We start from the raw sequence: 26624 nt of genomic DNA on the forward strand, positions 1-26624 counted from the left end.
CGACATTACCGTCGTAATTAATTTTTTAAGCAATAAGGAGCAAGCTCCAAAACAGTATGATATGTGGCAAACGTTTCATCTTTTACCATAACTAAAACTCAAATATAGTTACTAAAGTAGTAAATGATTCAACTGATTATCTTATGTAAATAAAACCATTTTAAACTGACGGATATGATTTAATTATATATTCTCTTCCAACCTAAATAATGTTAATGTTTTAGGGGAATTTGGAACTGGAATAATCATTACCTTCTATTATTAAAAATATAAGATACAAACAAACAAAGTGAATACGAAATAGTCTGTGAATTGTTTTTGCCAGTTTTTAATTTACCATAGGATCGCTATGACTTTTCGTAAAATTTTTTCCAGTTTTTGTAAATTTTTGGTGTATACAGCTCTCATTTTGAATTCAATTTTGAATGGATCCATTTGTAGCAGTGATGATCAAGCCATAAAGAATATTACTATTGGTGCTAGTTTTCCTATAAGTGGAGCTGACACTACTTGGGGGGATTGTTTAATGGCTGCTAGATTCGCTTTAGATCAAATCAAAGATCAAAATTTGCTTTCCGGATATCGCCTTAATATGGAATGGGGAAATACTAAGGTATTTCGTACAATTTAAGCATTTACACTGTTAACGCAGTTAAATTATCGCCTGCTATGAGCATAACTCCAAACTGCTGTAATTTTCGAGTAATTTTATCCATTGAAAGCAATTAAGACTCTAATATTTTCACCAATGTTCTTCTTAGCATTGAAGAAATTACCGGGCTTATATTTTAAAAAGCAAACACTACCGACTATTTTAATAATAGTTAATTTTGTATCAAATAGATAAAACGAGCAAAGCTATCTGTTTCTATTGGTATAGATCAGAATTCAGAAACTAAAGTACCGAACTTTAATTTCAGATTCCATAAATTTTGAAGTTACTAAACAAATTTTTAATTCCTATTGTCTAGAACTAATTTAGAAACGAGACCCCGGACTTTAACTTCAGATTGTACTAATTTTTATATTAATGAACAAGCTCTTAAAATTTATTCCATCTTAAATTTTTGCTTCATTGAAGATGAGATGATATTTTGCTAGAATATAAGAGTCGTATATAATTATTTTGATAACTTATGACGCGCTATTTTCGTTTACGTTAAAACATTAACGGAAATAGTTTTTCTTTTAAAGCTACATGAATCAAAGATGCAATAATGCCTTAGTTATGTATAGGACTTAAATCCTTCGTAGAGCATTAAATAGTTAACTTACTTCTCTATTGTAAGTGAGAATATTTTGTCTTATCGCAAAATTCTAATTCTGTATTCTGGATTGCATATTATGCGAGTTATTTGCACTAAGAATGTGTAGCAGTGCCGGTGTTAATTTCAATGGTACACTATAGAGAATCGTAAATTGGTTTAGCTTTGTCAGAAATATCGTTAACATCAATTTTCTTTCTAAATTTGAACGAAGAAAATTTAGTCATTGCTGATACATTCGGTATAAACTCTGATTGTCAAAGGAAAATTTAATTACCATATTTCATACGTACCGATGTAACACCGGTAATAGGGTAGGGAGAATTCAATTCTATTCGCTGTTATTCGTGACAATTATTTTCCACCATGTTTGCTCTTAAAATCCTATTTCAGTAACACTATAGGGATTGTAGCACTGACTATAGCACTTTATGAATCCAAATATTGGTTTAGGCCAGCTATCAGCGTTAACGTCTCTACCTATACAGCATATATTTATTTACTTTACTATAAGTTTTTAAGAAATTATCCTTATATCACTTGAGATTAATCCCGCTTGCAATATTGCGTAGAAAATATAAAGGGTCAAGTTAACTAAAATTTATACATTTAAAGCTAAGATGATGCCGACAGTGAACAAGTACTGACTAAATATATATAGACTTAGAAGCAACAATGAGTTAACTTATGCTATATTACCATCTATAAATGTAAAAAACGAGGATTTTCTAGATAGTCTAATCACTCTATCACAAAATATTACCCCTTACCTCATTTGCATTAATCATTTTCTAGATTTTAAATTATTTTACAATCTGCAATATAGACTTCATAATCTTGACGAAAATATTGCTATAATATTGCGATGAGATTAGATTTTGAACATTTATGAAACTTCGAAAGTAGTAAGTTTACGCTAGCTTACAGAAAAATTCTTAGCCTTATTTTTACAATAAGACAACACCATTTCGATCTTGCTAATTCAATAGCAGTACCATATGAACCATCAGTTGAAAATATAAAGCCCATAGCATAGTTATTACTGAAAATCTATTTGGAAATTACTTAGAACACAAATTTATCTGATTCTACAGCAAAACTTCACGAGAAGATACATTCCACCGTTAATAATGGAGTAATGCGAAATCTATTTCATTTTGGCGATTACATGAATAATTCTTTCTAGATTACAGTTCGAATTTGTAAATAATTTTTTAAGCCAATTTCTCCTTTATTTCCCTCAATATCTTCCATTTAAGCAAACTAGCCAGTACATCTAGAACATATACCGATAGTTCGTGCTCAGCTGCATAGCTGATGGATCAACTAATTCACTTTCATCTTATTTATTTATACTTGGCGAAATCACTGCAAATTTTATTTAGATAATTGATATACTCGTATGAGGGAATATTTAATCTCGATTTGCAAATATTTTATGGCGCATTTCAAAACTTGAGGCTAACTTGATACAATTTGTCGTAAAAGACGACATAGTGAGCCATCAAATATCTCACACTTATCCCTATTTCAATGAAATATTCTCCATAGTATATCCGTAGGCTAAGTTGCATGAATACGTTAGATTGATATACCTTATCAAAGCTGATTTCTAAGTAGGAAGTATTAGTAAAATCAATTTCCTTGTTATATCTAACTATTGACTTTTCTTCTTTGCATACCTTGAAACGTGATCCATTAGTAAATGAAATGTGCGATAGTAATTTTGAAATATTCATCAACACTTGAATTTATAAATTATAAGCTAAAGGTTTCTAAAATATTTATATAGTGTGATGCTGGTACCGGTATGAAAGTGCTATTTGATTTAATTCACAACCCGCCGCAGAAGCTGATGATTTTAGGCTCGGCTTGTTCTCCGGTTACAGAGCCAATGGCTCAAACCTCCAGAGAATTTAAATTACTCCAGGTTCGTAATTATTCTTTTTCAGCTTTGACCATGAATAATACTGACTAAATACAAAGCAAGGTGAAATATAGTATCATCGACTGCTAGAATTAAAATAGAAATCGTGCTAATAATACTTATGAGCTTTAAGAAACATATAATGCTCCTTTTCTTAATAGATCTCTTACATATCGGCATCACCAGCATTAAATAACAGGGAAACTTATCCTTACTTTTTTCGGGCTCGCGCTTCGGAGAGCAAGCGAATTCTGCCCAGTTTCGAAATTTTTAAGCGCTTTAATTGGACAAAAATTGCTATCATCACAGAGACAATCAATTTATATACATTGGTAAGATAAATTTCCTTTCTATGGGAGTATTTTCAATAATTCCTATGGAACTTGGAATTACGGCTTTCCTAAGCCTATTTATTGAACGTTTTTTAAAGTGATGTTTGGCTAATAAAGGTGTTCAAAAATTCATACTGACATAAATGAAACTAAAATTTTAACACTTCAATTTATTCCTTACGGACACACTGAAAATATTCATTGTAGGTTGCCAATGAAGTTGTAAAAGTGGCTAATGAAACTAAGACCGAAATTGTCACTTCTACAAGCTTTGATACGGAAGAAGATCCACAAAAAGCTATAGCAAAAATTAAAGTATGCCATTATACCCAATTAAAACTAATAGAGTAATTAATGCACTATTGATAGCAGTGTCAATAAAATTAATACATCATCGGCTTGTAATTTGGAACTATCTCAAGCTTGATGGTATCAAACAAGATTTACCATATTAGGTATTATGCAAAATGCCTGATTTCGCAAATTACCAGTAACTGGAGATACACTAAGTAGATAGCAAGCGCATTTTGAAATCATTTGCGATCTAACTCGAATACAACATACATTTCCAGGATAATGCTATAAGAGCTTATTGGACATTCTAAGATGACTTCCATATATTTTATATCTTACAACAACGTACAAGCTTTTGTATCTCATTTAGCCTAATTTTTCAAGAATCTCCCATTGAAAATTGTAACAGTAATATATCTGTTATGATAGAGAGAATTGAAGCGATGATTTTAAATGTCTGCTTTACTAGAACCAGATATTAACATGATTTTATATTATACATATTTTCATACTAAAATCGTATATCATTGAACAAAAATTAGGAATCTCAGGTCCGAATTATATATGCTGGATTCTATCCTAAGCCTGGTCGTCGCGTATTATGCAGGGTAACTGATCCTAAATTTACTATTACATTAAACTACCAATTATAATCTTAAAGTAACTAAATTTTCTTTCAAAATGCAAGTATCAGCAATAAGCATTTCGAAATGCATCTGTGATAAAGAGTCTCCTTAAAATACAGCTAGAACTACAGTTTCTTGTGAACTTCACTTTATTACATAAGATTAAGTTCGACTTATAACTACCAAGGACTATCTAACTGCAATCAGACTATCTCTGGACTATCTGAAGTATCTCAGTAATATTCACAATTTATGTACAATTAGTAACACATTGAATTTCTTTCAAGCACAATCATATATTACCAATTAAGTTACAAGTTCATTTCTAAATTTACTATCGCGCATCAATTCATGATTCGCGCTTCTAGTTAAAGCGTCAAGATACAAATCTCACAGTACTAACATAAATAACGCTATCTATTATTATCTCAGAATCTTAATATAAGCATCTCAATACAATTACTACAATACCGACTGTAAACATCTTCCAAAATTAGATGCGTATGTAGTCTTACAACCTAGCCTACAATTTATCAATTTTTGCATTATTCCATAATCTTAGTCTTAAGCTTATTTGTGGCTTCAATACAGCATCAAAGCAGAAAAATACTGTAGAATCTGTCATTACAATACAGTAATGTAGAAAAAGTACTGTACAGTATTGTAGTACTGTACTGTACTACGATACAGCTTACAGTACACGGTATAAAGTTACTGAACCTCTGACAGGTCTATCAAATGGTAAAATACTATCTGTTAAATATTAACAAATGAGCACATTATCGTAAACCATCAGCAAAGCGACGGGAGAATGTACTAGTAAATATAAATAAGATAAGTAACTAGCACAACATTGTGCCAGTTATATCATAAATTAAGGAAAATTGCAAGAAATATGCTAAGTTCAGTGGTTAGGAGTTTGGAATTGAGTAGCTAATGCATAAGGTTAATCACTTGATTACTTCTGCAGTCATGAATATGGCAATCTAGGAGTCAAATCCTTAAAATGTCTTTGAATAAGATAGTATCGAATTTAATAAGACTGCAATCACATACCTAATACATAAATATATATTACTTATTATTGCATTGATGAGGCTTATAATGGTAGACTGTCAATATTAATAAAATTTAAGAAGCTAATATAAATATAGTTTTTTATTGCTATTTTATATCCTGTAGTGGATGCAACCACACTTAATTTTCATATTTCTTACCATGCGCTCTAATATTTCCCCATACTACGACATCATATTATCTGTAATCATTTCTCTGAATGTTCTTAGCCAATAAAATTTACAATTTCTATTTAAAGTTGTCATTTTACATCTAGTAGAAAATGGATAACGTTCAAAATTTGACCTAATGTTATTATACTTAAAAGGCTTATCATGAAGGTCTTCGACCGCCTCAATACGTGTGGATTGGACCTGGATGGTTTCCGGGACCATATTGGTGGAGAAATCGTGAAGATGGCGATCTCATCGTAGGCAATATAACTTGTAATAACACAGTAATGGATTTTATGGCAGAAGGCTATTTTTCAACAGATCCTCCGCTAACGTGGGATGGCAATAAAACCACCGTTTCCAATATGGTAAGAAACAGTAAATTACCTACCATTTTACTGGAAAACCTAATCGTTTTCGTTAGATCTAAATTCCACTCATTATGGTAAATATTTTATTTCTTTCATCTAGTATAGAGAGTAGCTTGAATTATTAGTTGCACTCATAATGATCAAAAAGAAATTTAATACAAATTCCTATACCCTAAATTTATTTCCTGTGCTTTGTAGACTTCTGAAGAATGGATTAAGGCCTACAATACATATCGAAAATATGATCTATATGCAAAGTATGCTGGAGGGTATAACTTTGCCGGCTACGTGTACGATGCAACTTGGGCGGTAGCTCTTACCTTAAATAATTCTATTCAGCGTTTAGCTAAAAAAAAATTGACATTAGAAGGCTTTACTTATGGAAATGTTGATTATCTTGAAGTATTTACTTCAGAAATGGCCAAACTGCAGTTTCTAGGCGTAACGGTAACTAATAAATTAACGACGAATAAGCGTAATTACTAAAATTCAGTTTGATGGCGATAATCTTGAAATTACCGGAATTGTTGCGTAGTGCTATATATATAAGTGAATGAATTAACTTTCGTTTGAAGAATCCAATAAATAGTAGTTATAGCAAACTTGCTGTGATAGATTATAAATTCTTATTTAACAGTAAGAGGGCCCAGGCTTTTGAAGCTTTCCAAATTGCTGACAGCCTAAAATAGCGAGGTCTTTCTTTCAAAAGCTGATAGTCATCCATTAATCCAATTTATTTGTTTATCCTAAATTAATAAATACACTAGGGGCCTTTATCATTTACCAAGACTGGCGATCGTATTGGTATAACAGTGATTCGAAGAGTTCAAAGTATGTGTTCAATGATGTCGATAGCTGTAATGCAATCTCAAACCGATATTTTCTGGTTAAGTGTGATTCTGTCTACGATCCATTCTTGAGATCTTGAGATATATGTGTATTTGTAATAAAATCATTATTGCGGTACTTCAATTCGCAATGCTGTAACGACGATACATTAGAAGTTTTACAGTAAAATAATTTAAATCAAGCCTTTTGTGAGTGATTTCAGTCGGATAGAGGCTAATAATTATAACAGCTTATTCGATCTAAGCTTTTAGGTTTCGTCATCTAGTTGCAAATTATTTGTGAACATGGTACTGTATGTTAACTTTATTTTCACGAGTGCAATGGAATTGTGATTACATTCATATGATGCATTAAAAATGATACTATTATAGTGTGCATGAATATATTTACTATTCTTTCTCTTAAAAAGACGGTAAACCTTGCAATTATTGTATTATAAGCTGAAAGATGACTTCGTTTAAATGTAATTACTTTCTATATTACTAACTTCATTAATTGAATAGATCATAGCCACATTGTCATTGCCAAGTATATCGATCAGAGTGCAAAAGTGATATGGGATGATTCTATCAATTATATTTGGGGAACACCCGGTAGGTATTTGACAAATAATGTCAAGTAATATTGTAGCCGATTAGATCAATACTTAGTTTTATGGATGTTGTCTCTATAGCTTTTATATAATCGTGACAAAGTAGGTCATGGTAACTGATATAGAGATTATTTTTTGTAAAGCGATCCTTTCGAAGTCTAAATCACTAATTAATTATAATGATATAAGTTTTTATTATTCAAATTCGAAGTTATCCTGCCTTAAAAACTTTATTGCAATAACCGATGCAGATTGTCTAATCGAATAATACCTTTAAGTCATAAATTTATTTATTAATCTTAATTTTATGAGGTAAATATTATTACATCCGCATTAAGACGTTATCACGATATCTGATCGAGAGATAATTTCATATAACCATATATGTGACAGTGTTATATGCTGTATTAGAGTAGAAATATCTATGTTAGGATAATTCTGTTAGCCTATCCTTATTTAGTTAACATCTAATTTGGATATACTGTGTTTTAATATAGCACTGACTTTTTATCACAGTGACACATATACACATGCTGAAATTAATAGTTACAATAGGGAATGCAAATCATCTACTTACAGTTCGATTTATTGTGATTATAACTTACTTTTGGTAGATTGTAAATTATCATGGAAATGTTCCGTGATAGGACATATCGTAATCTGACTATTCTGTATCAAGTCATCAGATGTCTTTGTTCGTAAATACTGTTGTCTGCATTAAGGGAGCAGTAGCTAAAATTAATATCTAATTCAGTGAATGATTCCAAAGTTAATCATGCTAACTATGACTCATGAACTGTTGAGAAAGAGTATATAAATGCAGTATATCGTGTAATAAAGTGGATTCTCAAACTTAGTGTTTAACGTAAAATACGAGGCGTCTTAAGTCTGTATGTAGTCTGCTAGTAGAGCAAAAGTGTTTGTGATAGTGCAGATATCGTTCCTGTATACGTGGTTCAAGGAATTGACTTATTGATCGTACATTACGTTATCTTGCTGCAAAACTATTTTGTGACAACATCATAGAAGATTAGAGCACTAATTACTGTTATAAATGTCATCTGTATTAAATTATAATTATACATCATGACTAAGCACATGACATTAAATTTATCGCTTGTTGGATAAAATGTTGTGCTATCAAGTTATTAAGTTTAAGATTATTTTTAGGCAACAAAACTCCAATTGATTTCCCTAGAACAGTTACGAAAATGATTACAGTCCCAATATCATTATTTGTTATAATGGTTATAGCATCTGGATTTGGAATAGTGCTAGCGATAATTCTACTACGATTTAATGTATCTTACAGAGAAGATAGGTAATTTAAACAAAGATTTATAGATAACTTTCGCATTTTAAATACTTCTACATGGTGGCCAAGAGAGTAATATTCTTTTTTATGTCAAGAATGTAATATACAGCTTTCCAAAAATTTATCTTATTTAAATTTTAACGGAAATTATTTATAAAATTTTCTCGATTCAATGATCCCTTCTAATTCAAGAGCAATAAAAATCACCAGTCCTAATATAAATATTGCCATTATTTGTGGCGTAATATTATGTTATATATCGGTACCATTTCTTGGTTTGGATAGTAATATACTTGGCATCAGTACTTATGGAATGTATGCACATTCATTGGTTTGCAGGGTCAGAGAAGTATCTTACTTGAATATAAAATTTGAAATTATTGATTAATTTTAAACTTACATTGCAACTTATTTTACAACTTGTGAATAAATGGCCTTGAATTATTATATAAACCTGTGCTGTTCGAAGTATATCATCAATTATGTATTTTTTACGTAGATCAGAATATGGCTACTGTTGTTAGGATTTATGATGGGCTTTAGCGCCCTCTTTACAAAAACCTGGCGTTTATATGTCATCTTTACTAATAAAACCAGCCGAAAGCAGGTACAGTCACACGAATGTGTTTAGTTCAGCTAGCCGAAATTTTGCTTTTAGATTCCTATCTATAGAATATTGCGATCTTCTTTAATATTTAGCGAGGCAACTATTAGTGGGTTATTAAAATTTATTTTCGTAATGGCACCAGCCATATAACTAATAACGATTGATATTGGTGGCAGGGAATGAAAGACAAGCAATTATCTAGATTTATAATTATAGCCGTACTTGTTGGAATTATCATCTTAACTGCACAAGCCACCGTTGATCCAATCAATCTTCAAAACATGATACTCAATACTGTTAGTATAATAATTTTAAGTTGATTCTATATTTATCAAACTAAATCTGTTGCTGTCTTAGTAATACATGAATCAAATGTCGAATAATGAGCTTAATTTGAGCACAACCGTAAGATAGTTAATAACGTAACAGAATCATAATTACGTTATATAATTCTCATATTCTCGCTAGTACATCATATTTGGAGACGATCATATTGCATATCATATTTAGAGATAATATGAAAACTACAAGAACACATCTTATCACTCGTTTTTAGATCCATATCTATTCTTTTAATCTGTTTCATCTGTCAAAGATTGATTAAATTAGAAATTGTTATTACATTATTTAAGTTTAAATTATTAGGAAAGCTATAGCAATTGAAGGAGAATATAGGTGTATTACCTTACATATCAGAGAAAAATTGATGTATACCGTAATTTGCATACAATATCTATTCTTGCATTATTTATTTTTACTGGTTATTGATCATTCGAGCATAGGACTGCAGTGTCTTCTGCCAGTTCTCCAGTATTAGGATGCGAATGATGCAGGCGACTAGTTTCACTTATTTGATGCTATTTATCGTCAAATCTTGAAGTATTCTGAGTATCATTTTATTTCTTTTAAATATGCTAGTAAAGATAACGAATATAATACCTATATTGGAAGTTTAAATTATAGATTTATTCTTATTTACAGAAAACTGAAGAGAATGGAGATTTTAAAATCGTTTACTCCATTACCACGTGCGTTACAAAGCATCCAGCAATATGGCAGAGTTTAATGTTGGGTAGCAACGGTATCTTGCTGCTTTATGGTTTAGCATTAGCTTGGAAAACTCGAAATATTGCGTGTGATGTGGCCAATGACTCTAAAACCATTGGGTTGGCGGTATATAGCGTTTGCGTTTTTTCCAGTACGGCTGCCTTGATTGGCTTCACTGTAACCCAACCAGCAGTCCGATTTAGCATGATTGCACTTTTCATCTTGCTATCAACAACTGGATCAATGTATTTAATTTTCTTACCGAAGGTAAAATTTCCAAGCATCTTGTTTTTGTTATAACAATTTCGATCCCAAATAAATATATGCAATATTATAGAAGACATGCCTATAAAATTTTATGAATCAAGGGAATTTAATATGCAAGAGAGAAGTATTACAATTGTATAAATTTACTCAGTATTTTAATCTAACGGTGATGAAAAGGTTTGGATGATTAAAGATCTAGCCAGGGTTAATTCAACGCAAAGATCGAATGAAGCTGATTCTGAGCCAGGAAAATTAATTGAGCGGGTATGATTAAAATTTCAATTCTCTCTCCCACATTGAAGGCATGATGAATCGAATTTCTTCGATACTAATATTTTTATGTATAGTGTTTAAAAGTTAAACGTATGATGCAATTTATATTCTTTTGAGATTACTTTCTTATATATATTCTTATTTCGTAATCATTAATTAGCTTATTTTCATAATAGCAATCTGTGTAATATATATTTGCTTGATCTAATTTTGCATTTATTGGCTGTTAGGTGAGCGAAAGATAAAGTAAATTACTATATATTATACAGCTGTATTCAACGTACTTTGCAAGAGGACTTCTTTAATGCTAGGCATTTTTCATTTGCATACGTGTTTATCCATGTATCTATCTTGGTTACAGCTGCATCAATTCTCTGTAGATTTCCCATTTTCTACCTATTTTTCGACTTCTTTGAGTTATTAAATTCATTAACATTAATATTTTACTTTATAATGAGTTTGTTCATTCTTTCAGCATCTTCATCACTCTGCTAGTCGATCGTCAATAATGCCCGATCCGAAAGTTTATAAGGTATCGTTGATTGGGCAACTGAAATGGATATCTTAAGAAATCAAAATAGAAATTTGTAATAAGACTAACTCATTGTTATTTCTTTATAGTTGCAAGACGAGATTAGTGAGCTGAAATCTCTTCTGGCTATGAAGTGTCAGCGTATTGAGGAGGTAAATCAATTTCGTGCACTGTTAGCAACATTTTTCTTGTGTATGATATCTGACATAAATGATCAAAAGAATATCATTAATCGACAATTTCATTCCAAGTTATAACCATTCAGTTAATTAACATGGTATAACTGCATCATCATTAGCTAGAGGAGAGCTTACTAAAATCGAAAATAAGCACCATTACTAATAATGAAGACACCATACCAAGATTGCATTCAGAATTAGTGGAGGTAAAAAATTATTTTCCAGTGATTAAAACATGTACTTACAGAAACATAGACAGCCGTCGTAGGACGAAATAATTCAGTATGACGGAGTTTTGAAATCTAATTTAAATAATGGCGTTCATAATTCAACGGAGATCAAGCCTAATTTATAGATCGCCATATGAAAGAAACTAATTTGTAATCGATAAATCAATATTGGCACTGTTTATTTAAAATTTAAACTAAAATAGGATGCAAGCAATTCCTGTCGATGCAAATCTGCAAATTGTTGGAAATCTTACTTCAATCAGGACAGTCAGGAAATCTCAAGCTATAACAATTCTTATTTGTCTGTTCAATCGCCACAACAGCGCAGAGTTTCCTTCCTGCCTAAAGATTAGAACTAATCTTAAATGAAGCAAGTATATAATTAAACAGACAGATTAAGTCAGCCAAAGCAATACAAATCTGATAATGAATACGATATTTTAGATAAATAGCTTAATTAGCTGTAGCCGTGCAATTCGTATATTACTTGGACGAAGTCATAGATTCAATTTTTCTTCCTCTTTGTTGTACTAATATCTTCCTTCTTCCCGTTACTATAACATCGATTAATAGATATTTGCAGATACTTATGTACAGTAAGAAAACTGTTAATAATGATTTAAGGTTATGATTATCTATAGTGAACAATTGCAAAATATAATAACGATCATAGATTTAACTCGATCATACAATAGCAAAGCCGTATTTTCACTTTCCCTTCCTTTTCTTTAAATAAATCAATTCTCTCTCAAGCTGTGGTGCTGATAGATACTTGCAGCCATTTCTCATAGACAGTAACATTCAGAAATTAACCACTTATGATACTCCTGTGATTCGATCAATAGATACCCACAGATATGCACCTATATATATATACCTCGTATAGTAGGAAAATTCTGTTAATTGTGAATAAAGATTATGATTATCTACGTGGAATAACCGGCAAAACGACTGACGACTATCGATTTAACAAGATCATACAACAGGCAAATTTTTGAACTTATAATTAATGCAGTTGAATAAAGTCATATTTTCATCTTTCCTTCTGTTTTCTTTACAGTTAAGTAAATCATTTTTCTATTAAGCTATAGCAACTAATGGATACTCGCAGCTATTTATATAGCAGACAGTAATATTTACTCGTATAATCAACCATTTATGATATTACTATGATTACTTACAATCGGTAAATACCAAGTTAAAAATCACCGAAACCTGCAGTGAACTAAGATCTTATAGAGAATTAGCATACCTTCAGTTTTATCTATCTTCTTTCTAGTATTTTATTACATCAATTCCAAATAATTTTAAAATTCAATCAATAAGTATGTAGACGTAACTATATTAAGTAATTTTTTACAAGTTAATGTGAACATCTAATTCAGTCAATATCAAGGAATAATATTTCATTTTATAGCAATTATTTCGTGTTCTAAGATATCGTAGGTAAAGCTAATGAGGCTAGCATTTTCTCTACCCAATCTATTAAAAATACGGTTATAAAGCCTTTCATCATTACTGCAACATTATTTACATGTTAATTTCCGTTTTTAATATCTCTTTTTTAATGTGAATCAAAGTATTATTTTATGATCATAATACGTATTAATAATAAAGAGAAAAATGTTGGTTATAAACTAGTAGTTGCCCAGCATTAAAAGGATAATTTAGTCTACACGAAAATCTGTGGTTTCTCATGCTTCTATGCTAAATTTTGATACGAATTTCTAGAGGACAATCTATTTGCAAGTCTTTTCAATTGATTACATCGCTGATGCTTCCTTCTATATATGCTGCACGCTAAAGCTATCAAATGAATGACTACTTGCTGATATCATAAAATAAAGCATCTACTTGAACTTGATTAGAAGATATTTAGCTTTACAGGGTTTTGAAAGCCCTAATTTAAGCATAAAAGATCTGATTTAAGTAATTGCAATAAATTAACTGGCCTTAGATACTTGATATCCCTACATTGGCTAAAATTTAAAGGTGCGTATTTTTTTGAGCGGAATTATAGAAAACGATTCAGATTGCATTCTCCCTTAAAGTCGACTTTAAGTATAAAATAAGATTACTAAAGCACGCTATTACCTATTGGAACATTTTTCACTATTCCAGTATTTTTGATCAATTCAATATCTCCATCAAATGTAGCAATTTCAACTCATTGCAGTAGTAGCATGAAGGCGTTATAGAGCTTATTCACTACAGCAAATAAGCTATCAAAACAATAATCTACTAAAATAATCCATTTTAAAGAAATTTTATCACCTACAAGCTTCTTTAAAGTCCTAATTTTAATTCTAAAACTTAATAGTCCATTTATGCCAAACAACTTACAATAAGATGACTAAGCTTAAAAGGACTAGAACAAATGTCTTTTCTAACTAATAGAATACAATCAACTAGTCAACATGTTGTTTATGATTGGATCTAAACGATATAGATTCTGGATACTCCGACAATTCGTACATAACCGATTGTGAACACAGTAGATAACTGACACCTTACTAGGGGATTTTACTTATAAGTATCAAATTCTTTGCGAGCTAGTGCTTCGGTAAGCTTTACCAGTATTGTTACAGTACTGTTTAACTGCAGCGCCAGATGACAATTGAATTAAAACAAGACTGACTGGTTGAACGAGAACATTGTACTTATATACGAGGACTATGGTAATGTTACAAAGCCCTTATTACAATAACTAGCATATCAAGATTTATATCACAGCTTGCTGTGTTTCAAATCCGGAATAACCTGTAATATTAATAGTACGAGATAACTTAATGCAGAATTAAACTTAGCATAGCGTATAAACAATTCTGTAAAGTAGCATTGTATTATGATTGTAGACTATTAGCCATGTTTAGTATAATATGCGGTAGTGTCGTTTTTATACTTATCGTATGATATATTTAGCGGCCCAAATTATAGACTGTAATGGTAGACTCTATGCTAGAGTACCGATGACTATATACAGTAAGATGTTGAGCTACTAATTAGGTTAGAGGTAAAATAGAACTACAAATCATATATTAAGATATGGTTCGTTCATTGTACTTTGAGTGGTAGGAATAATGTCTACGCAAACACGGTAATCGTTTCCATATTGGATTAATGATATTCCACTGTAAAATAGTATTACTAATAATAATTTGATTGCGTGTAAAATAAGGTAAAACGTTGCTATGCTGATGTAGCTACATGACTACAGAGAGTATAAAAGCAAGCGACATTAAATGATTTGCTTACTCTTTCTAAAAGCTTTTCAGTGGTTTAATTTGGCTAGACTAGAGCTGTGTGGAGCTAATCCTTGTATTAAATCTAATAAAGTTCTAATTTTCTACAAATTTTGAATTTTCGTGATCGGATATTATCACAAATTCTAATCCGTTTGTTATTCTTAACTAAAACAGATTGCTGCTAAATCTTTTACTATACTAAGTTCAGCAGTACGCTCATTTTCTTTCTAATATTTTCTAATATTTTAAAAGTTTGATTTCTAATTAGTATACTACAATTATGTTTACTGAATTGCTACATAATTTCATTGCATTAGCCTCGATTTGATTGATAACATTGCATAAAAATCAAGTAGTATAAATTATATATTTCCAAGCAGACTTTTTCTGTTGTGCATGAATCTAACTTTTTGGAACTAGCTGAAGCATCAAAATGCCGTAAAATTCATTGTCCTTCATGTGTCCAATGAGTTATATACCATGACTAAACAATTAACTACACGTATATGGATTCTAATGAAGTTATTCACTGCATATCAAATTTTAAAGCAATTTTGATAAGCTTTCATGTACTCTTCAGACAAATAAGTTATTTATTGATCATCTTTATTTGAGAGACAGCTTTGATTTAGATGAGAGTGTTATGTGAAGGTAATCTCCCGAGAAATTGCAATAGTTGTTACAAACATAAAGTTAACCACAGGTTACTAGCGTAGTCTTTATCTTTGTCAACGTTTAAATTTACGTAACCCTTTCATAATGGCAAATAGCAATTTGCCTAACTACTTTTTGACGGAGATTCTAATTGACAAATCACATATCCATCATTTTGGACGTTATATTCCATGTAAGCACCAAATAATCCATCTACAAGAAGGGAATTCATCTCTAGTACAAGCTTTGTTAACTTAACAAAGAGAAAAGGAAAATTTCCTGCATTTTGGTATCTTATATTCGCTTACCTTTAATGGCATCAGGTTTATATGATGATCTTAATTGAGAAATAAAATTTTGGTATAGCACTTTTGATGAATCTGCAGGCATAGATTTTCGGAAATTTAACGAATTTGTTTTTAGTTCCCCGTATAAAGTTATCTATAAGATAAAGAATATCGATACTTGGTATTGGCTATTCGATCAAAAAGTGACGATTTTAGTACGTGTTTACGGAGCAAAGCACCGTATATATTAATTAAGTAGATTTCGTTATGTAGCTAATGGCAATACGGTGGGAAGTAATTATGAATATTAATCGTGTATAGTTTTGCTAGACAACCAAGATTTAAGCCTGTTTTGAAATTAATTCGTGTGATAAAGTGATCTTCAAAACAATAAATCAAGAACTACAGTTTCTTGCAAATTTCACTTTATTACAGAAGTTAGGTTCGTCTAACTACCAAGGACTATCTGACTATCTGATAATCTACTTATTACAGCAAAATTCACGATTTATATACGATTAGTTACAGAATGCTTTTACTGTAACAAATCTTATCTTGCCCATTACAGTAAGTCGCAAGATCAGATCTAAATTTACTATCGCGCAATCTATTCATAAATCGCGCGTCTATTTAAAGCATTACAATACAATATTTACAGTACTAACATACTAAGCGCAAATCTATTTACTGTATATCTCAGATCTTTATAGAAACATCTTAATACTGTAGATTCGCTACAATACGTACTGTAAACATCTTCTACAAATAGACTCTTACAAAATCTTACACTCTAGCTTACAAGTTAAGTTATTCTCGTACAGTCTTATAATAGTAATCTAAGCTATATTTGGGGCTGCACTACAATTCGTATAATCTTTATAGATATTTATATTGGCATCACCTTAGCACCCACTGTGAAGTGCGAGCGACGTGCGAGTAGCGTACTGAGCCTCCTTTGTTTAATTGGCTATTTATTAGTTATTGCCAACTAAAGTTGTCTACTAGTTGTATCTATAGTAAACTATATAGTTTATTGAGGGTTATTTTCCCATACGAACCATGTAAATGTTATGTTGCTAAATTACTAGGGGTGCACTACAAGTTTAGTGGTAGGATGTAAAAGGTGGAGTGAATGCTCAGCTCGTCAGCCCTTGATTAGATAATGTTTTACCTACTCTATTAATAAAACTATACGAAACTCTTAGCAACAGTCTTATCCTTGTGTGACCGTAAGTAGTATCGGAATACCAAACAGTAGACCTCCAGGTGTAGTGGAGGTAGGAATAAGTAATCTATTAGTTTACGGTAGTAGTTCGCAAGTCAAGTTTGTGACACTATGATACAATGAACTAATTATTCAAAATATGAAATATAAATAGTTTGGACAATATTACTTTAAACTACACCATGTATCGATGTGACTACTTGTAATGTTATCACACCTGGCTTATACATAGTATTTCTAAATCTTCTTCCATTACATTCTTCATACAACGCTGCTGTTCGTTTTTAAATAAACGTAATTTCAAGACTTTTCGGGACCTACATATCGAGTATGCTATCCTTGAATACTTTAACGTCTTAATTTATCGGTTAAATACAGCTTAACATTGCAGGTAACCCGTAGTTAATATTTACTGTTAACTATGTAAATTTTTATGCTATATCTAACATGTAATCAATATCCTTATCTGTATCATATTTCGATATGCTAATTACAAGGCAGAGCCCTCGGCCGATTGAGTTGATCAGCTTACCATCAACTAAAACAGAATTTAGTTAATGCACTATGAATTATAAAAATATAATAAAATAGGCGTACTATATATCTATTAAAAACATGTAAAACGTCGTAGATTAAAAATATTAATAAATTCCTAGATAAGTGTGATATATACCGATCACGAAATTCCAAATTTTAGAAAAATAAGCGCTATATTAAATCTTTTACAAAGATTAACTACACACAGCTCTACTCAAGCCGAATACTAATACTAAAAACTTCTAGAACGAACAGAATAATCTAAAGTTGCATGCTTTTATACTTTTCGTAGCATTCGCAGCTACAATCCGCACGGCAACCTTTTACCTTATTTTATACATAGTTAAATTATTCTTAGTAATACTATTCTACTGCGGACCATCATTAATCCGATATGGATACGACTACAGTATTTACGTAGACATTATTCACACCGGCCAAAGTACAATGAATTAACCATATCTTAATATATGATTTACAGTACTGTTTTTACCTATAACCCTATTGGTAACTCAATACCTTACTGTACATATTCATCTGTACTCTAGCATAGAGTCTATACCACTACAGTCTATAGCTATGGCTACCAAATATCTCTTCGGATAAATATAGAAGTTACGCTACCGTAAATTATACTAAACATGGCTAACAGTCTACAATCACAATACTAAGCTACATTACAATAAGTTATCTTAAGGAAAGTATATTGCGACAGATATACAAAAATTACTTCGTAACTGACAAGTACAGTAGTAAGTAATCTCCTTTCTTGACTTCAAAACTTACCTGTAATATTGGCACATTTGACACGCTGAATTAATACTCTCATGCTTTTGTACTCCTTATGTGTAACTCGAAAATTTTTCAATGTGTTTTATAAGTTATGTGCAGACGCTTATGCTATGAAATCTTCTTGAAAGTTGGTACCACACCACAGTGGGCAAATTAGTTACTTCAATGATGTTCGTGAGTATGTAAGAAATGAAATGATTTCTAATTTCAGTCCTTAGTAATATAAATATGGACTTTGACTTTGAATACTAAACCTGATTTGGTCCATTAGTAATTAATTACTGTAAATATGCCGAAATGCATATGTTTAAGTAGTACGGTACAGATTTCATGACATCCATGATTGACGCGTTACTGTTTGAATAAAAGCAGGATCTTATTAGGCTTTGTTAATGATAAATTAAATTAAAATTATTCGACCGAAATTTAATTCAATTTAATTTAATTTAATTTATTTAATTTAATTTATTTAATTAAACCTAGGCTAACTCAACGTTAAACATAAGTTCTATAAACTTATTTAACTACGACGAAATATTTATTATGACATGCGATACGATGGTATCTCTTGCAGGCGTATTTTACCTGTACTATGATATTTTTATACAACAATGGAATGACATTGCGATTGGTGTTTTTCCTTTAATGCTCGAAATATTATACCATTTTACAGGCACTCAGCTAATTGATAATACTTATGGTATGCGCTTAGCCGATTTTAAATTAGCTTTTTCGGAGTTCTTTTGATATCAGCTAATTTAAAGTATCAATTTACGGTCAAAACTTGAAATTACACGTATAATTCATACGTAATGTAGTACCAATGCTTTACTGAGGTGAAAGGTAGCATGCTTGTGGGAGGATTTAAAAATCTGTCTAGATAGCTACGATGTCGGTAGAATACTTTACTGTTAATATTGGGCGTTATTACAGTATTATACTGCCTTACCTGGATCAAATATCGCTGATAGAGATAAAATATTAACAGTAATGTATAGAAATAGTGATGATTCAGCTCCAGCCATATTGCTCTTTGGCTTATTTCTTGGAATACTTAGAAGCCTGTGTCACAAAACAGCTTTGTAACAAGATAACGTAATATACGGTTAATAAGTCAATTCCTTGAACCACGTATCAAGGAACGATATCTGCACTATCACAAACATTTTTGCTCTACTAGCAGACTACGCAAACACTTAAACGCCTCGTATTTTACGTTAAATACTAAGTTTGAGAATTCTGTTTATTACACGATATACTGCATTTATATACTGTTCCTCAATAGTTCATGAGTCATAGTTAATACAGTTAGCATTGGAATCATTTACAGAATTAGATATTAATTTTAGCTACTGCTCCCTTAATGCAGACAACAGTATTTACAAACATAGACATGTAATGACTAATACAGAATAGTCAGATTACGATCGGTCCTATCACGGAACATTTCCATGATAATTTACGATCTACCATAAGTAAATTACAATCAAAATGATTGGAACTGTAAGTAGATGATTTGCATTCCCTATTATAACTATTAATTTCAGTATGTGTATAAGTGTCACTGTGTTTCAGTACTGCTGGCCTTATTCCTTATGAAATATTCCTTATAGTAACTTACATTATCCATTCTCACATATAGGAATATTTCATTTAAACGAGTATGTTACAGTGTTATATACTGTATTACAGTAGAAATATCAATGTTAGGATAATTCTATTAGACTATCCTTATTTAGTTAACTTCTAATTTGGATATACTGTATTTTAATATAGCACTGACTTTTTATGACAGTGATACTTATACACATACTGAAATTAATAGTTATAATAGGGAATGCAAATCATCTGCTTACAGTTCGAATCATTGTGATTGTAATTTACTTATGATAGACTGTAAATTATCATGGAAATGTTCCGTGATAGGACATATCGTAATCTGACTATTCTGTATTAGTCATTATATGTCTATGTTCGTAAATACTGTTGTCTGCATTAAGGGAGCAGTAGCTAAAATTAATATCTAATTCAGTAAATGATTCTAATGTTAATTGTATTAACTATGACTCATGAACTATTGAGGAATAGTATATAAATGCAGTATATCGTGAAATAAAGAAGAATTGTCCAACTTAGTGTTTAACGTAAAATACGAGGCGTTTAAGTCTTTGTGTAGTCTGCTAGTAGAGCAAAAGTGTTTGTGATAGTGCAGATATCGTTCCTTGATACGTGGTTCAAGGAATTGACTTATTGATCGTATATTGCGTTATCTTGTTGCAAAGCTGTTTTGTGACAGAGTATAAGTATGATTTCGTGATAAAATGCGGAATTACATCTGCTAAAATGGTCATTTGTGCATAACTTTAAAGGATGATTTAATATTGCAAGAAAATGTAAAAACAGGCTTAAACTTATTAATCCGTTATAATATATCGCATTCCCATACATAGAATTTTTCTATAAAATTATTATAATCTCCGTATGTTATGGTGTCACGATACGAATTACTGTGAAGAATTAAATGACAAAATTTAACGAATTAGCATTTATATATGGTGATTACAATTAGTTGCTTACAGTATGAATCACCGAAGTGTCCCACCCACCTTCCCGAGCAGCGCGGGGGTATTTATACTACTGTTAGATGACTCTGATTATAGGTTCATTTTAATAGGTCAGTATAAGATTCTTACAGTATTTTTTACCTCAAGATTTCTTCATGTAAAACGAATAGCTCTAAGGTAGTAAATTCTACAGAGTACTGATTTTTGAAATAGTATTCGTTATATTACTAAGGGTGGCCAGTAGGCCTTTAAACTTTGATTTGATGTAATGCTCAGATGAAAATTGAATAAACATAGAATCTTTATAGTGTTTTCTACACAGCCATTTTGATTGTTACATTTTCTTATAATGGTTGCTATCGATAAAGCAAGCTTTGCTTGCATACGCAAGCGACCCTTAGACACGTTATAATGATTGGTATAAAATTGACCACAGTACCAAGGATATTATACCACACTGTAGATATCTTACAGTACCTTCTAATCTTAACTTGGTATGTCCATCACCGTAAATTAGTTATCATAATGCGCTTTGGATTATTAACTAATCTTAATATAGCATAGTACATTACTATTACCGGGATATATATAATATCGAATGATAATACTATCTGTTAATTCTATTAATAAATCGAGCATAAACGTATATTTGACAGTTTCGCTTACCAACCTTAAAATAGCATTAATACTGTATATAGTAACAATCCTTATTCGGTAAACATACTAATACGAAAGTTACTTAAGGAAATTTGAATTGGTATAGAAATGAATGATCTCTAGGGTTTATGTAAATATTATTGAGAAGATATAAGTGATTGATACACATCAGTAGGTACTATTAGTTCTATTGCTCTCATGCATTTCGTGGTGTTACCCTACTGTAGTTCCCCTGTCCCGGTTATTTTTGATTGCTATGTATCATATAACAAAAAGTGTTTCTAAGAGGATAATGTCAGTTAGTCAGCGATCTAATAGGCGAAAGCGAAGTGAACAACGTGGAAATGCACGATCAGTACGTACATTAAATCAATCTGTTTTAAATATAGTAGTACCCGGCTATTACCGGGATATATATAATGTCGAATGGTAATACTATCTGTTAATTATTAATAAATGGGTACATTATCGTAAACCGTCAGCAAAGCGACGGGAGTTTGGACTAGTGTTAGTAAATTATATGTTGTATTTTAATACAATTCTTATATAATACTTAAATACAGTACAAGCTCTTGTAAATTTAATTGAGATTAATGCTAGAATGTAGGTGTATTGACATGACTCTGCGAATACATATTGTAGTCCGATTAGGCAAAATCAGTCAGTAAATATCCATATCGATAAATATTATTGTAGAATGATTTATCAATGTTGGCCACTGCCGATAGGTATTTAAGCTAGGTAGACCATTGAATAAAAATCAATTCTATAGTTTTGCAACCTAGAAACAAAGGCGTCTAAGTTCTTGTGAGTAGTTAAGAGACAATAAATCCCACCAACTTTAGAAATTTGGAGATTTTTTTACGTAAACTTTGTCGTAAAACTGTTTTGTGACATGTGGATCTTATTACAGATTCGGATGAAACTAGTATGGTTATCATAGAGTCAATTATTATAATTATTGAAAGCTACGCATTTCAACTCATTAATTTATGAAAATAGATAATTCTAATACAGCATTATTTTTCTTAAATCTTTAAAAATTTCTGTTATAGAATAAATATTACTGTATGACTAAATTAGTCACTGGTATTAACGCAATGAAAGGTGCAGAGCCTGAGAATTAAGGAACGCTCTTCAACTTATTCATCTATTAAATCTATAGCCTTAAGTTTTATACTTATGTAATTTCTTTACGGCATGTACTGTAGTACTATGTATAACGAATAAATGTTGTTACGTATATACCATAATCCGTGTTGGAAACGATGATAGCGGCATAAGACCAATGAAATCGTTGAAATATATCTGCTAATACTCGACTTTGCCACTTATCGCTAGGTGACATGCGAACTAAATAGCCCATGCTTGGTCGGTCATCAAAACCTGGATAAGTTGCAATCGGTGCTACTTGTGGTACCCTTAGCGATGTTGCCATGTACTGAACAGCTTCGACATCACTCGATGTTGAAGGCCCAATAATTGCCCAAACTTTGTCATCGACAGCACGACAACCTTAAAAATATTTCGGATAAATCTGTTCATTTACATATACAGTTATATGAATGTCACGTATTACATAAGTATAATAAACACGATAACGGAAATACATTGCATTCATCTAGGATAGACGAAAATTTATTTTTATTACGGGTGTCGCTTTATTATATAAATATCCATATATTCTATACTTGCAGTTTACTATCGTGCTGGAGATTAAAACAAGAGTATAATTTACATCTTAAATCTGGTACACATAATTGAATGTCATCATGAAAGCCATTCAAAAATTGAACTTTTGTCTGATATGGTCGTACAACATCAGTTTTGCTCATTTTTTAATTTATCCAAAATTCAAGTCGGATTTGTACTCAATGCTGCGATCTAAGTATTATTACTGTATACGACTGTGATGCTAAGTATAGATAGCGCTTTTAACCTAAATTGCTTTAAAAAGAGTAGAAACATTTACTGTGTAACTGAGTTAGCAATATTATAGTAGCATAAATTATATTACCTTCTTGTTGACACAGGAAAGGTTGATAATTTGTCTTATTATAGATTTTCAACTTTATTATTATATTAAATGCAAATGTTGGATCTCCATTAATGTGATCCGTAGCTAGTTGGATGATATCGTAAAATTTCTGTTCTCGTCCATCTGCTAGGACAGCTATGATAAAGAAATTATATTAAAATAATTGTTAAGGTCAATTCTTCTTATGTTTTCCAATACATAATGTTGCTAAATAGACGTGATTGTATTACAAGTGCAATCTGATGTATGATACTATGACAACTATTAAATATCAATAGAAGTAACGGCGGAATAATTTCAAATATTTGCTCTACTAATCTAAAATAGGCGTTGACATTTTCGAAATCAGACAGTATAATTAAAACTAAGATTGAGCTATTTTTAATGCTCTTATATGAACAGAAATAAGTAATTATGCAAATCCTATAAAACATATTAATTACAAAAAAGAACAAATTCTGGAATCTCCATGCTTCATTTCGGGGCATTCCTGTTAACTACATTACATTTTAATTAGCAACTACAGTAAAATTGTTATTTGATTTAACCATTCTAAAATGATTGCTACAGCTCGTAAAAATGAAACTATAGGGTCTATTGGATGGGTAGATCAATTGTCTAATGACATAAGGCTAGCCTAGTAATCGTATTAGAATTAATATCATGGATCATCTTTTAATATTAGATGATTCTTGCAGATCGAAATAAACATAAGAAAAACAGCACTGTGGCTGTTTCACTGTCGGTAATTGTTATTGATTTACTTAAAATTTCGCATTTTCATTGTTGGATCGATCATTTTAAATACTATAATAAATTGGCCTAATCGCTGTGGTAGAAGTAATGGTTTGAACTTATTTATTACATTAACTTGACTTTAATGCCTTGATACACTCTGCTGCCAAACAACTGTTTCCCTATTTGATCGATAATTTAAATAATCTAGCATGGTAACCGCTTGGTTTAATAAATTTGATCCTATTTGTATATTTTAAACGATTCCCAAGGTTTTAATCTCACAAAAATGCAGTACATTTACTAGCTATAAACTAATTTAAATAATTTAATATTAATGTATGTCGTAGTTGCATCAAGATTAACCATTTTTATCCTCTTGATAGATATTAATGGATCCTCATAATTAAAAACTCTAAAGAAAAAATTTAACTCTTGTTTCGTTACCACAGAGGTACTGTATATCTTTAATAATATCAAATAATAGTTTCAGTTCCTTATGCTTAAAATAAAATTTGCGTTGGAACTGTAACTTGAACATCTTATTTCTGCCAGTGGTTATGGAACTAAGCATAGTAAAGCCATAGATTATCAAGACTAAACTAAAGAATGGGTTAGTTCTTTAAGTAGCGTAAAAGAAATTCAATTTATGATGAGCAAATATTAAAGCATCTGCATTAGACTCTTAGTATTTGCGTGCTAACTTTACAATAGAAGTGCTAATTTGGATAGCCACCTATGCCGGCCGTTAATAGCTGTCGATTGGATGGCAATAAACAAAAATGTAAGGTAAATTGTTTAGCAGTGAAATTAATAATTTAAGATAATTTCTGGCCCGAAAACTCTTTGCTCTCATTTACATCAAATATTTTTTACTTTATATATAATATCATAACAAAAAAGCAAAGATAAAATCTACTGCATTCTCTTCCATAAATATTGGCTATTATAATATTTTTCTAAAAGAATAAAACAAATAAAAGATGATATGAACTACATTGAATCACAATACGGGAGATATTGTAAACACGACATTTTAGCTTATTTGCGTCATGATACTTTCAAACATGATATAATATATAAAAAAATTCATCAAATATTCAACCTTTACAATAATGTAAGTATTTTCAGTATAAAGTGCCGTATCTTTGTGATACTTTAGCATGTTCTACACGGTACTAACTCAATATGCTCTTTTATACCCTGAATATTAATTGTGTACACATTTTTATGTGTTTTTAATATCCGTGTTATAATCAGCTTGCAACAATTTTTAAAATCTAAATACTTGCAATCAACGTATCTTAAGCGGCTCTAAAGTACGGTACTTTTGAGAGTAAACAGATTGTTCACAGCGGTTTATGGACAGACTCTAGTAGGCTCAGAAAAAAATGCTGCTTGATTATTCAAATTTAGTTACATTCTTAATAAACAGAATGTATATAAAACTACGCTCATTGGGTAACTAAACGCACAGAATTAAACGTATAGCAAGAATAATAATAACTACAGGGACGAGATGAATACAGGTTATCATGCTCCTTCGTAGAAAATAAAGTTAAGTGCGCGTAAAGTAATATACTTTTGCAGCCTATCTGTAAATTTTTATTATGAAATGTAGCGTAAATAGCACCAGTTGCCAATAAACTAATTAGTAACTAATTTGAGCTCTGAGTCTTGGCACGATATAAAAGATTACACTATAAAAATGGTTATCTCATTCTCTATACTTCTTGTAACCACAAATGTAAATAAACTAGATAGCACTTAGTAATTTAGAATTGTTATCTAATTGATACGGCAAGCCATAGCCATAGTATGACATAATTATTAACTGCAGCATTATGAAACCTTAGCGCCATAACAATCCGATTCTTGCCCGATGTACGAGCGTACATATTACTCGTATATGCATTTATTTATGGGTGCCCTAGTGGTACTGCTCAAAGACAAAA

The 26624-nt window shown here is 31.0% G+C and overlaps 3 protein-coding genes across 3 annotated transcripts; 1 reads left to right on the plus strand and 2 right to left on the minus strand.

Moving 5' to 3' along the window:
* Positions 1–349: 349 nt before the first annotated feature.
* Positions 350–12288, plus strand: TRIADDRAFT_51775 (uncharacterized protein; the record flags this gene model as incomplete). Its single annotated transcript, XM_002107817.1, has 18 exons — positions 350–613; positions 3058–3195; positions 3354–3524; positions 3732–3839; positions 4361–4426; positions 5829–6041; positions 6243–6491; positions 6812–6875; positions 7397–7486; positions 8740–8806; positions 8993–9140; positions 9300–9407; positions 10389–10721; positions 10899–10985; positions 11470–11526; positions 11616–11678; positions 11825–11911; positions 12139–12288. 18 exons carry the CDS (start codon positions 350–352, stop codon positions 12286–12288), a joined length of 2463 nt encoding a protein of 820 aa, XP_002107853.1.
* Positions 12289–15958: 3670 nt separating this feature from the next.
* On the minus strand, positions 15959–18712 carry TRIADDRAFT_51776 (uncharacterized protein; the record flags this gene model as incomplete). Its single annotated transcript, XM_002108603.1, has 5 exons — positions 15959–16047; positions 16143–16275; positions 17564–17663; positions 17794–17884; positions 18670–18712. The coding sequence occupies 5 exons, from the start codon at positions 18710–18712 to the stop codon at positions 15959–15961; spliced, it is 456 nt and encodes a 151-aa protein (XP_002108639.1).
* Positions 18713–23109: 4397 nt separating this feature from the next.
* TRIADDRAFT_51777 (uncharacterized protein) lies at positions 23110–23731 on the minus strand (the record flags this gene model as incomplete). The annotated part of the gene is made up of 2 exons (XM_002108604.1): positions 23110–23411; positions 23635–23731. The coding sequence occupies 2 exons, from the start codon at positions 23729–23731 to the stop codon at positions 23110–23112; spliced, it is 399 nt and encodes a 132-aa protein (XP_002108640.1).
* Between the last annotated feature and the right edge of the window lie 2893 nt (positions 23732–26624).

This window comes from Trichoplax adhaerens, genomic scaffold (assembly GCF_000150275.1).
Source record: "Trichoplax adhaerens TRIADscaffold_1 genomic scaffold, whole genome shotgun sequence".
Classification (NCBI taxonomy): domain Eukaryota; kingdom Metazoa; phylum Placozoa; class Uniplacotomia; order Trichoplacea; family Trichoplacidae; genus Trichoplax; species Trichoplax adhaerens.